Source organism: Numida meleagris, chromosome 1, assembly GCF_002078875.1.
Source record: "Numida meleagris isolate 19003 breed g44 Domestic line chromosome 1, NumMel1.0, whole genome shotgun sequence".
In the NCBI taxonomy this organism is placed as follows: domain Eukaryota; kingdom Metazoa; phylum Chordata; class Aves; order Galliformes; family Numididae; genus Numida; species Numida meleagris.
In genome coordinates this window covers 74,909,279-74,923,739 of record NC_034409.1, presented here as the reverse complement: position 1 = coordinate 74,923,739, position 14,461 = coordinate 74,909,279, and the positions used below count along the sequence as shown (strand labels likewise).

At 42.9% G+C, this 14,461-nt stretch overlaps 1 protein-coding gene across 1 annotated transcript in view; it reads right to left on the bottom strand.

Moving 5' to 3' along the window:
• Window positions 1-14,461, bottom strand: part of LOC110397993 (ephrin type-B receptor 5) — a 76,995-nt gene that overhangs the window by 36,325 nt on the left and 26,209 nt on the right. The window contains exons 4-5 of the mRNA XM_021395140.1: window positions 8,693-8,757; window positions 7,353-8,049 (exon numbers count right to left, since the gene is read on the bottom strand). Of these exons, the coding sequence (XP_021250815.1) occupies window positions 7,353-8,049; window positions 8,693-8,757 (762 nt within the window). The remainder of the gene's footprint in view (window positions 1-7,352; window positions 8,050-8,692; window positions 8,758-14,461) is intronic.

The following is a 14,461-nucleotide window of genomic DNA, read 5'->3' as shown; positions in this document are numbered from 1 at the left end:
AATCCAATACATTATTAAAAGCATTTTTCCCCTATCTCTATCCCTTCTTCATGGAGGGGCTGAATGGAAAAGGTTTAATAACTGATACTAGCTCCTGGAATTATGAGTAATATGGTTGTGATTCATTCTACAATCTGAATGGCAATTTTTTCTTCTCCAGCTTACTTATTTATACATTGGCAAACAGCCAAATGCCCACCCAGCCACTCCCCGTCCTCAGCAAGACTTGGGGAGAAAACAGGATAAGAACGTGGATTGAGATAGAGATGGGGGAGATTGCTTACCAATTACTATCACAAGCAAAATAGATTTGCCTTTCGGAAAATTAATTTACTGCTCTTTAAAACAAATTCGGGTATCTGAGAAACAAAAACAAATGTTAAAACAACACCCAAGAAGCACAGAGAAAGCTGGGATGTGTAGTCAGAGCATAGGAACTCCTTCCCTCTCACACTTTTCCCCTTCCCTGGCATGGGTTCTCCACAGGCTGCAGTTCCTTCAAGAAGTATTCACCTGTTTGAGCACTGAGTCTTCCACAGCCTGCAAGAATATCTGCTCTGGTGGCTAGAGTACTTCCTCTTCCTCCGCTGACTTGGTCATTCTCTCTACTATTTCTCACTCTTTTTATTCCCTCTTCCTCTCCCTGTCTGGTATTCTTTCCCTTAAACATGCTTGCCTAGAAATGCCATATGTCTGATCAGTTCAGCTGTGTCCTGTCCTTGGGCTGCTGCAGAATCATCTGGAAACAGTTGTGTCTGGCATGGGAAAGCCCCTAACCTCTTCTAACAGATGCTGCTCCTCCATTCTCCACCACTACTAAATCCTTATCACATAAGTTGCATACATTGTGATACCCAACAAGGGGGCAAAGCAGTCTAACTCCAACCAGGAGACTTCAATAAGGATATTTATATCTCATGATCTCATGATCTAAGTAGCTCCCACCACTCCATCCCTTTCAAAGTATGGTTCAATCTGTGTTCTTTCCTATACTTCTATGATCTTTTCTCCCTCAGAGATCAAAACTGGATAAAAGAAGAAAAGCTGATTCTCTGAGATACAGAAGGAGCAGGGTAGCTGGTGGGTAATTGCAGGTGTAGGAATACCCTGATGCTGTAATGGCACATCTTCAATGATGTGGGGCAAACATTGTACTGGATACTAGCGTGAGATAGAGAAGAAAAACAAATATAGAGCTTGATTGACAGAATTGCTTTGGAATTAATTTGTATTTTGGACTTAAGAAGGGAAAAAGAGAAACACAATATTATTAAATTAATAGTTTTATTTTAGTGACTTTTCAAGTTCAGAGCTCACCTTACTCCTTCATTTGAAAGAGTTAGCTTAGCACTTTGTCAGGTAGTCATTTCTTCTCTTTTCCCCTGACATTCTCGTTATTGAAATATTTTCTAAATGATGTTTCGGTCCTTAATTCTAAGTACTATTTGCAAAAGCATGTGATAACCCATGGGACTCTTAGCTAAGAGCCCATGATAAACAGTGGGCAGTGAATGCCAAGAAACACATCACATTGTAAGCTGATTTGTGGGAATGGAATCCAGGAGCAATTGTTTCCATAAATGAATCTATCAATTTGAGATTTACAAACGAGTTGAGTAATATGGGATCCAGTAATCTAAGATAACCCAATCACTCAGAAATTTCTATTTCAGACCCTCCATGAGGAAAAACCCTTACAGCTGCAGAAAACTCTGCAAGACAAGAATCACAGAATCACAGAACATCAGGGATTGGAAGGGACTAACACCCCTGCCGGAGCAGGAGCACCTACATCAGGTCACACAGGAATGCATCCAGGCAGGTTTTGACCATCTCCAGAGAAGGAGACCCCACAACCTCTCTGGGCAGCCTGTGCCAGTGTTCTGTTACCCTCACTGTGAAGAAGTTTTTTCTCATATTTATGTGGAACCTCCTATGTTCCAGCTTGCACCCATTGCCCCTTGTCCTATGATTGGATGTCACTGAGAAGAGCCTGGCTCCATCCTCCCGACACTCATCCTTTACATATTTATAAACATTAATGAGGTCACCCCTCAGTCTCCTCTTCTTCAAGCTAAAGAGACCCAGCTTCCTCAGCCTTTCCTCGTAAGGGAGATGCTCCACTCCTTTAATCATCTTTGGGGCTCTGTGTGGGACTCTCTCAAGCAGTTGCCTGTCCTTCTTGAACTGAGGGGCCCAGAACTGGACACAATATTCCAGATGTGGTCTCACCAGGGCAGAGTAGAGGGGGAGGAGAACCCCTCTCGACCTACTAACCACTCCCCTTCTAATACACCCCAGGATGCCATTGGCCTTCTTGGCCACCAGGGCACAGTGCTGGCTCATGGTCATCCTGCTGTCCACCAGGACCCCCAGGTCCCTTTCGCCTATGCTGCTCTCCAACAGGTCAGTCCCCAACCTATTCTGGTACCCGGGGTTGTTCTTGCCCAGAGGCAAGACACTACACTTGCCCTTGTTATACTTCATTAAATTTCTCTCTGCCCAGCTTTCTAGTCTGTCTAGGTCTTGCTGGATGGCAGCACAGCCTTCTGGCATGTCAGCCACTCCTCCCAGTTTTGTGTCATCAGCAACCTTGCTGACAGTTTCAATAGTTTTCACTATTCACTATTTCACTACTCAGAAGTTTTCACTATTCCCTCATCTAAGTTGTTGATGAATATACTGAACTGTTGTGGTCCCAGTATCAACCCTTGAGGGACTCCACTAGGTACAGGCATCCAACTAGACTCTGTCCCATTGACCACAACTCTCTGGCTCCTTTCCTTCAGCCAGTTCACAGTCCACCTTACTACCTGATTGTCCAGACCACACTTTCTCAGTTTAGATGCAAGGATGCTGTGGAAAATCATAGAATCATAGAATTAGCTAGGTTGGAAAAGACCTACAAGATCATCCAGTCCAACCATCCACCTACCACCAATAACCCCACTAAAACATGTCTCTCAACACTATATCTAAATGTTTCTTGAACACCTCCAGGGACGGTGACTCAACCACCTCCCTGGACAGCCCATTCCAGTGCCTGACCACTCTTTCAGAAAAGTAGTATTTCCTAATGTCCAGCCTAAATCTCCCCTGGCGCAACTTGAGGCCATTCCCCCTTGTCCTGTCACTAGTTACAAGAGAGAAGAGGCCAACCCCCAGCTCACTACAACCTCCCTTCAGGTAGTTATAGAGAGCAATAAGGTCTCCCCTGAGCTTCCTCTTCTCCAGACTGAACAATCCCAGCTCCTTCAGCCGCTCCTCATAAGGTCTGTGCTCCAGGTGGTGTCAAATGTTTTAACGAAATCAAGATAGACCACATCCACTGCTTTACCATCATCTATCCACCTGGTTATGTCTTCATAAAACAGGTTGGTTAAGCATGACTTCCCCTTGGTGAAGCCATGTTGACTGCCCCTAATGAACCTCTTATCCTTGATATGCCTGGAGACAGTGCCAAGGATAACTTGTTCCATCACCTTTCCAGGGATGGAGGTGAGGCTGACAGGTCTGTAGTTACCTGGGTTCTCCTTCTTGCCTTTTCTGAAGACTGGAGTGACATTAGCTTTCCTCCAGTCCTCAGTGACCTCTTCCCTTCCCCATGACTTATGAACGATAATGGAGAGTGGCCTAACAGTGACTTCCACCAGCTCCCTCAGCACCTGCAGGTGCATCCCATCAGGACCCATGGATTTATGGATGTCCAAATTGCTTAACTGGTCCCTAACCCAGTCCTCACCAACTGAGGCAAGCTTCTCCTTTATCCTGACATCCTCTGGGGCCTTAGGGGTATGGGGCTCCTCAGGACAGCCTCCAGCAGTACAGACAGAGACAAAGAAGGCATTTAGTAACTCCACCTTCTCTGTATCTTCTGTCACCAGGGCACCCACCTCATTCATCAGTGGGCCTACACTGCCTCTAGCATTAGTTTTATCTGCAATGTATTTGAAGAAGCCCTTTTTGTTGTCTTGACCCCTCTCACAAGGTTTAATTGTAAGGGGGCTTTAGCTTTCCTAGTTGCCTCCCTACATCCTCAAACAACAGTCTTATATTCCTCTCAAGTGGCCAGCCCCACCTTCCATGATCTGTAGACTCTCCTCTTCCACTTGAGTTTGCCCAGCAGTTCCCTGTTTAACCATGCAGCTCTCCTGGCTCCCTTTCTTGAGTTCCTGCCTGTCAGGATGTTCTGATCCTGAGCTTGGAAGAAGTGCTCTTTGAATGCTAACCAACTGTCTTGGGCCCCTTTACCTTCAAGTACCATGTCCCATGGAATTTCCCCTAGAAACTGCTCGAAAAGGACAAAGTTGGCCCTTCTGAAGTCCAGGGATGTGATTCTGCTCGGTATTCTGCTCCTCCTATATGAGATCCTGTACTCCACCTCTTGGTTGCTGCAACCAAGGCTGCCCTCAGCTTTCACCGCTTCAACCAGACCCTCTTTGTTAGTGAGAACAAGATCCAGCAGCGCTCCTCTCCTAGTTGGTTCATCCACCATTTGCATCAGGAAGTTATTATCAACGCATTGGAGGAACCTCCTGGACTGTGGATGACTGGCTGAGTAGGTCTTCCAGCAAATGTCAGGGTAGTTAAAATCCCCCTTGATAACCACGGCCTGTAATTGCAAGGCTGCTATCAGCTGCCTGTAGAAGGCCTCATCAACTTCCTTGTCCTGATCTGGTGGCCTGTAATAGACACCCACAACAGCATCACCCATGCCAGCCTGCCCCTTAATTCTCACCCACAAACTCTCAACTCGTTCCTCATCCGACCCTGGACAGTACTCAATGAATTCTAGTTGCTTTCTCATGTGAAGAGCAATTCCACCACCTCACCTTGCTGGCCTGTCCTTCCTGAGAAGGACTTAGCCATCCATGACCACATTCTAGTCATGTGATCTGTCCCACCAAGGCACCCTGTTTGTATGCAAAATATATTACAAAATATACTAGGAAAATAAAACAAGATTCCAACTTTCCCTTTTCTTCTCTAACTCTGCCATTCTCCTCTCTGGCTGTTTTGCATGAGCAAAAATTCTGCTTGGATAAAGTGACAAGTGAATCTCCCCCACACCGTATCACCTAGAGGGCCGACTGATCTCAGATGTCATTTCACCATTCTCTTCAGCTGGAGAAATTTGCCATATAATAAGAATCATCAGGCACTCTTAAATGAATGAAAGAAAGAATATCTTAACTGATGGTAGGAAGCAGAAAAGTAGAAGGGCTTTCTATCTACTCTGAATGCTTCTTGTCAGATTCTACCTACTAAATAAACAGGCAACAGCTGGTCCAGGAAGGACTCCATGGACTTCCATATGGTGAGGAAGAAGGCAATGCCCACACACTCTTCTACTTAAGTATAATAAGAGACTTTCTTAGGGAATATGCTTCTCCTTCCTATCCCTAGTTCACTCTCAGTCTCAATAAAAAGAGCTCTATGCAGAATGTTCAGTAGAGGTCTGCTCTTAGACTACTGCTTTTGCTCTGTTTTTTTCATATAGAACACTATATAATCATGTATATAAGCCTTCAGTTCTTAGGAATAAGTGAGAATATACAAAGAGAAGTACTGGAAAAGACACTGTACAAAGATAATGTATAAACAAGAGGACAAAGTGCACTAGCTGAATGTGGCTTCATTCTGACAGGTCAGCAATGTATCTTTAGCAGAAGAGATCAGGAACTGCCCTCAAGAGTTTACAACAAATGTGAGGAGAAAAATAATCTTCTAACATTAAGGTTCACTAGTTGGTTGTTTTTCTTTGCTTATTCTAAGTTCAGGATGCAATTAATAGGAGTAGTGTTCTGTAGTTTGATAGACTGTAATACTTAAAATATTTGCCTATTCTGATCTATATCCAGCTCCTGCAGTAATGGGGCTGCAGGGGAGTATCTATGCACACTGAAGTTTCCAAAAGACAGAATGTTCAAGAATCTAGAAGATTTTTTAAAAAATCCTCATTTTTATTTGCCCATTCTAATTTCCGTAGTTTTTGAGCGCTTACAACTACTATCTGATACTATATTTTTGACTGTTAGTTTACCTGGATTTTGGATTAGTCACAGTACTGATAAAGACAGTAATGGTAGTGCCATATACAGCCACTATATGATTGACTGAGTTTCCTCTTTTAAGGCCAGTACTCTATCTACATTTCTTTCAGCATGAGCAAGACAAAAATACAAGCACACATTTTAATTGTTCTCAAAGAATAAACAAATAAACAGTACTAACTTTAATTCCTTTCATAAATCTCCAGCACAGTGAACTGTGTTTTAATCATGTTATTTTGCATAACCCCAACCACTTCATAAAACCAGAAAGTGGGTAATATGTTGACAACCATTAAAATCTATTGCATTTGTACTTCACGTTAACCAGAATACTTGTACTCTCAGTGTCCCAGTCAAACTCTTACTTGAATAAATTATAGTCCAACTTAAAAGCTGTGTCTGCAGCTGAAATCAAGCTCCACATTAGATTTAATTTTTTAGAGTACGAATTGAGGTGTAGCAACATTTTATGTTGCTGAGATCCTGAGTAGATACATATCAAAACCAGGGAAGAATGAGAATGACATTATACATAACATTATATATAAGCAAGATAAGCCACAGTTTGGTCTAATGAATTGTCTGGAGGTTGAAATGGGAAGACAGTCAACACATTAGACTGCATATTCAGGTTTTACAAAGTTTTGGCCAAATACCATTATTTAGAGATGGCCAATTTATTCTACTTACTCCTACAAACGTTTCACACAATGTACCATCAGCCCCAGGGCAGAGAGCACATTAGAGGTCTAAGGATAATACAATTATCACTGCTCCTTACCAAGTCAGGCTCACAGATCTCTGATCCGTGTTCCTTGTTGCGTGACCAAGGATGCTGCCACTTCCCCTTTCTTTTTTTTACCATTGGTTTCAACAGCACCAACAGAAGGGCCCAAGATAGTTAGGATGGTAGGTTATATTAGATCTGACCTCAGCTCTGCTCCATGTGACGTCTCTCCTGTTATATTGTTGCATATTCATAAAGAAGTGGCAATACATTAGAGCTGGCTAGTTACCACTTCTCATTCTGGAAGAATAGCCCAACAAGCTTTCTCTGGTGGCAGCTTAAACTAAGGCCTGAATGGAGTTTCCACATACGTTCCTGGCTCCAATATATAGTCCCTGAAACTCTAGTCTGAGGAACTGGAAGCATAAGGAGAAGAAGTTGCTAGTAATCATTCACTTTCTGTAGAAAAGATTTCATCTTCTAGCTCTGTGAATTTCTGGCAAATCCCAAATGTTATCACAGGGGAAGAACAAAAAAGTGTCTACCTAAGGGGTGGGAAAATAGCATCTCACCTTGACAAGCTTGTTCACTGTCAACAGACTGGTAACCAGCCTTGCAAGAGCATCGTCCAGTGGCCACCATCCACTCTCCTTCTCCATTGCAGTGCAACCGAACACCTGAAGACCCAGTTGTGCTTGCCTCTTCAGCATTTGCTACACATGTCCCTGGTGACTCCACCAGTGAGGTCCTCTCTCCTCCAGCAAAAGTTTCAGGGAAGGAGGCAAATCCTTTCACCACAGCTGGACACTTGTAGAAAAAGACTTGGACTGCCACCAGGGACATGCAGGCTCCTGAGTCCTGGAAGGCCAGGTAGAATCCATGCTTTGTGAGTGGCCCAAAGCTACGTACTTTAACGTTCATCCTTACCACCTTCCCAGTTCTGTCCACCTGGGAAAAGCTTTCATCAGCTGCGATAGTATCCACCTTGGTCCAGGGGCCTTCGTGCCACTCTGGCAGTTCCTGAGAGGCTATGTCGACATTTGACTGGTGGTAGTAGAGTGTGAAAGTCTCTTTGCAAGTAGAGGCCACAGTACGCATGCTAGCACAGTCTCTCACTGAGAAATGTAGGCGGACATGGACTCGGTGGGCTCCACGTCGCTCTATGAAGTGAGTACGCAACCAGTTATTCTGACCCGGTTCATCCATGTTACAAACTTGAAAGGTTCGGATCTGGCGCTCCTTATCATCCCGGACACTTACTTCTTCCCACTATCAAGAGAAGAAGAAGAAACAATATACAAAATTTAAAAAGAAATTTGGTGTTCAACTGTGCCAGAAATACAGGAAAGGCCTTCTCTTCCCCTTTCTTTTGTTTTGCCCTGTTTATGGTAAGATTTGAATCTGCTGCTGTCATGTGCAAAACAGCACTCTAGACAGGACTAAGTATGGCCTTATAAAGAAGAGCTGTTAAGGCATGTAGGAAAGAACTGTTGTGAAACATAACTCATGCAAAATTGTCATGTGGCATTGAGAATCTTAAAGCCAGACAGTCACATCTTTCCCCACTACTTCCCTACATGCACAACATGCACAAACACAAGATAGAGAAACAAGAGATTACTATGGAGACAACATTAAAGCATCAGTCTCTCCTACCCAACTCCATCGGTTGGTCTGAGTGGAAAGCTGGATTGAGACCTTATATGTATTTTAGAAGCAAAGAGATAAGCAGTAGTATCATACCCAGTATCTTCTTTTAGTAATCTGGTTTGAACAAACTATGTTCAAATTCTTCATAAGTACAAAAACCATAAAACAAGTCTTGTTTATTCCAGTCTCCCTTTCTTCATCAGCTGCATGCACACCTTCCCAGCAGAGATGAAGTCAAGGAGAGAGCAAGGGAAATGCTTACCCCATCAGGAGGGTGAGAGGTCCAGCCAATCTCTGAGGTTTCTCCAGTTGTATCCAGAAGTATTTCTGTTTATATTTAAAAAGATTAAATAAAAAAGTATTTTGTGTTTTCCAAGTCAGTCTAGCATCTTTTCTGTCCCTCACACATTGTCTTTGACAATTAGAATCAAAGAAGCCATCTCTTGTAGAGAGCTTCTGCACACCCATAATATACATTCATATTTTGAGATTAAAGACAATAGCTTACATCTATACAAGGAAATTAAGCATGCCCAAAGCAGAAGCATAGGGCATGTGATCATGCCTATGCCATGGTTAGTAAGTTGTTTGGAAATATTCTGGCCACACAAAATCTCTACCAGGCAGTGTAAGCACGCTCACATTACTGAACAGCTATTGTAATGAGCAGTACAGGTGAGAACACCCTCCTTTTTTTACATGAACGTTAATTACATGAACATAAGACAGGCTTTCCATAGAACAATGATTGTGCATTTTAGTTGCATATATAAATATGGACACTAAGCCAAAACATCTTTGTTTCCAGCTCTGGAACCAAATTTCTGTGGTGGAAGTTCAGGATGATAACTTAATCCGTAATGTATTTACTTTGTTCTGGAACAGGGCATTAGGCTGCAAGCCCAGCTTCATCAGAAGCTCAATATTAAACAGTCTCTTGCATTATTTGCTCAAGAGTAGAGTACATGAAGAATTTCACAGGCCTAATTTATTCCCTGAACTAGTCTGCATTTCCACTGAATATGAATCTACCACTGGAGTTGGGTACTAGACTTCATTGTTCCTGAAGATGGCATTCTCTGTTCAGGTACAAAGCAGTATGGAACAGATTGTAACAGTGCAAGCTATACACATAGTATTCTCTAGCAGTGCATATCGGGTCTGTAAATGCCCTGGAAAATACTGTTATGCAAGCATGTGTGCTCTTCTGCGTACATTTACAGTGGGACATGGAAGTAAAAAATATTCAGTCAAATAGATATTTACATGTATTGATACACACTGTACAAGTCAACTGTTTTTTTTCCCCTAAATTCTGGAAAGTCACTCCCTTTTCCTTCTCTTATTTAAATTTAAATTTTCTGTCTTTCTATTTTGTGTAAAAGAAAAAAAAACAACAAAAAAAAACACTGGAAAAGAGAAACAACTGCAACATCCAGTTTATTTACACATGATATTTATTAATTCTCTCATAAGTTTTTTTTTAAGGAGATGATTACCTCATCTTTTATGCAGACTTCTATTTTCATATTATGGATTGCAAGTTTCACTATCAGTGATCTTTGGGATTTGGTCCACATTAGTCACAGAATGGTTGGGGTTGGAAGAGACTTTAAAGTTCACAACAACTTCTCAGGGCAACCTGTTCCAGAGCCGCACAAACCTCATAGTGAAGAATTCCTTCCTAATATCTAACCTAAATCTACCCTCTTTTAGTTTAACACTATTACCCCTTGACTAATCACTACATACCAGAATAAAGTGTTTTTCCCTGCCTGTCTTGTTGGCCCCCTTTTTACTACTGTCAGCTCATGCTGAACTTATCAACAAACACCCCAAGTTCTTTCAATCAGAGTTGCTTTCAATCTATTCTCCATCCACCCTGTATTTGAGCTTGGGATCGCCCCAGCCCAGGTGCACCACCTTGGACTTGGCCTTGTTGAACTTAATAAGATTCACATGGGCCCACCACACAAGTCTGCCAAGGCTCCTGTAGATGGCACACCCCTACAGCATGCCGACTGCAATGCACAGCCTGGTGTCATCAGTAAACTTGCTGAGGGTGCACTCAATCCCACTGTCCTTGTCACCAACAAAGATGTTAGATAGCACTAATCCCAGTACTGATCCCTGAGGAACACCACTGGTCACAGGTCTGCACCGGAACATCAAGCTATTGATAGCAACCCTTTCAATGTGACCATCCAGACAATTCCTTATCCACAAAGTGGTCCATGTGCCAAATCTATGTCTCTCCAATTTATAGACAAAGATACTGTGTAGGACAGTAGCAAGTGTTTTGCACAAGTCAACGTAGATGGCGTCAGTTGCTTGTCCCTCACTACTGTAACCTTGTTGTAGAAGGCCACCAAATTTGTCAGGTATTGTTTGCGCTTAGTGAAGCCATGTTGGCTGTCATCAATCACCTCCATGTTCTCCACGTGCCTTAGCATAGTTTCCAGGAGGATCTGCTCCACGACCTTCCAAGGCACAGAGGTGAGATCAAATGGCCTGTATTTCCCCAGGCCTTGAACCTGCTCTCCTCCAGTGGGTGGGTCTTCATTCTCCCTGTCCCTGCCTTCGTATTCTATGCGTTGGGCAATGTGGCTAGAGCACTTGCCAGTGAAGGCTGAGGCTTTTGCCTCAGTCAACAAGTACCTCAGCCTTCTCCATATCCCAAATAACCAAGTCACCCATTTCCTTTGGAGAAAGGATTACATGGGCCAGTAGACCAGGTTTCTCTCAAAGCAAGTCTCGTGGTTCAAACAGCTGAAGCCCAGACTGTAACATCAGTTCTGTAACCATTTGTTGATTCACTAAGTTCAACTGGCCCTTTTAAAATTCCTTTTATTTGACCAGGAAGGTTGATGAAAAAACTACCCACACTCCGAAGTCCCTTAACTTCAGCCTTCATGGCTGTGTAATGCTTTATGATATTCTTTAGACTGCTCCTGGCTGTATCACTGATGCCCACACAAAAAACAACAGTGGATAATAGTGGGCTGTATCAAGCATGGTAGTCTCTCAGTTACATCCCTGATATGAGCTTCCAGAAATAAGCATGCTTCTCTAGATAGTGCATCAAGTTGGTAAATTAGTGCCTCAGTATCTCTGAAAAAAGTTGCCTACCACTATCACCTGTCGCCTTTTCTTAGATACACTTGTTGTTAACCTAGAAGTGGACCGGACTGGATTGGATTAGTCAACTCCAACATCTCTCCTGATGTGATGAGACTTCCCTCTTCATTCTGCAGGGTGGTGAAGCAGATCTGCAGTGGCACCTCAGGCTTCAGGGGAAATCTGTTCCTCCTGCTAGTCCCTGCTGTTGCAAGCTTCCATCCCTCTAAGTTATTGCCCACCCTCCCTACTGTGTGCCAGTGGGGGAATTTTTGGTTGTTTGGCCACGGGGTGTGGGTCTGCTGCAGAGTGCATTTGGAACAGGCTGTCTATCTACTTCTTAGATTCCCTAATGTTACACAGCCTTCTCACCACCTCCTGCAGCTCAGCACTTGCTGCAGGATATTCTCTACCTTGGCACAACTTTTGCAGGTGTATCTGCCACCTGTCTCAGGAAAAAGGTCTAGGTACTTTCTGCAATCTGAGGTCTGCATTGCACTGCAGTTCCACCTGGGTGGAGGCATCATTTACTACTGGGGTAGATGGTGCATATCTCCCAGCCGGAGCTGCAGTCTTTGCTCTCAGATGAGTACCCACCATTCTGCCTTGAGGGTTAGATAGGATGAGTGCCCTTGAGGAGTGCAGATGCTTATGGAACAATCTCAGCTGCTGGGTTATATGCACTGTGAGTCTTCCCACTTGGCTAGTGGAATGGCCCTCCTTCAAAAAGGGAGAAATCAGCAGAAAGGATAGAGGAGACCCATTCCACTCTAAGGAAAACATCATCAACTGACCACGTTTATCCAGACCTCAGTTTTCAGCATGTCCCAGAACTTATGTTCCCTACACGATTTATTTCTTAGGATTTTCTGAGGAGCAACTGCAGTTCTCAGCTTCAAAAGCAGTGCAAAACATCCCAGCTGGCTTGCCGGAAATTGAAAGTCCAACTGCTTACTGCTAAGCCAGACCTCACTACAATTACCTAATAGGCCTCATGAAATGCTGTGCAGTGATAGCCCATTTGAGGAGAAAATATCTAAGAAATGCCTATGCCTTCTTGAGGTATAGTCCCTGTCCAGGCTGTCCCAACAGCAGAAGGACTTCACATTCCCCTGTGGACATTACTGACTGCACTGCACAGTCTGAGGGGCAGCATGTCATGTAATATCATGTCAATCCTTCACCACCGGCTTCCCAAGCATGACTTTGATATGCTGAAATAACATACGAGGTCATTTTCAAACAAAGAATGAATATTTTTTTTCTAATCAGGTCTGAGTCCATCTGCTTTACCAAAGTGTAATGCAACTATACCAAGGAAATGCTGGGAGAAAATAAAAGAGAAAAAAAGAGGATCAGAGCAGGGAAAGATGGATAAAAAGTGGGAAAAGTCAGGAAAATAAAGAAGACTGAAAATACTTGCTCAGTAGCTTGGGTTCTGCCATGACTATGAGGAAGCATATTTTCCAGATGGCTTCTCATCAGTAACCAAGGTATGTTTTACTGAGCACATGAATATACCACAAACAAACACGCAGAGGCTGTCTGAAGCACAGAACTGTACATCCCACAGTAAATATTTTGTTAGGAAGAATTAAAAAAAAAAAGGTGCACAAAAGTCCCTCTGTTTTTCCACTTCTCCTACTGGCTGTACCCCTGAAATCTACTCCCCAGCCTCACTGGCTGTATACACTCATAAATCTAACAAGCTGTTTAATTCTGAGAACAACAGACACAGTACAGTTCACGTTCACACAGCTGAAAACTATGCACCCACGGAATCGTACGATTGTATCCAGACTGTCCACTAGGGTTTAGGAGAAGATTAGGTAGCATGGGCCAAGCAGACAAGGGACTGTTATAATATTTTAACAGAATAGATGAGTACATGCCAGTATACATGTGTAAGCCTTCACTCTGCCAGTTCAATAGTACTGATGTATCAGTCCATATTCTCAACGTGCTGAGCCAGACCAGTATTCTGCTGCACTTCAGCACAGACAGCAATGATCTGTTCAGATGAATTTATTGGTCTGGAACAAAAACGGCTTGCACCATTTCTATCTCATTCAAAATCAAGGGTCTTGCAATCAGCAAGTCACTTCCAGGACCAGGACAGTCCATAATGCTGCTAGAACATTTAATTAGGTAACCCTAGAGCACCAAAGTAATGCTATTCCACTCTGGATGAAAATTGAGGAATAGTCAGGATAACTGAGCAATCTGCAGGTTTTTAAACACAAGAGATGACGAAAATTCTCCCTTGACTCCTGCTTTAATCTTACTATTTTTTTCCAAGTATGAGATTCCAGTTTCTTAAGAAGACTGTTATTTCAGTTTAAAGAAAATAATAACAGCTGAGGAGAGATTCTCCTAGATTTCTCTTCCCTAAATTAAGAAAAATACGATCTTTAATACAACAGTCAAACAGATTCACTGTACTCTTCCAAAAGCAAGTTCAGAATTAACTACATACTCATTTCAGTGTTTTCTGCTCTTACAGGCCAGAAAGGGTAGAAAATCCCAAAAACTAGTACTGGCATCAGCCTATTCTTGAAACATAAACCAATCTCTTCATCTGCATTGTATTAGATTGTGAACATCAAGCTCAACTGGGTGGAGACTGGAAGTCACATTACAGATCAGGCTATTCACAACAGGCATATTAATAATCTTCTAGGTTATTCTATGCTGTCAGCAAGATGCTGAAATATATTGCCTGTGTTATAGGCAAAATATTGCCCTGATGCAAGAAGATGACAGTTCACCCAAGGATGACTGACTTTGGGACAACATCCTTGAAGGCAGAGATGGCCTAATAGCTTTCTGGACTGAAACTCACTTCTCCTTAGCATTTGAACAGTGGAGCAATGCAAAGGGGAGTTATATAACCCAAGTCTAGGCCAATCCATAG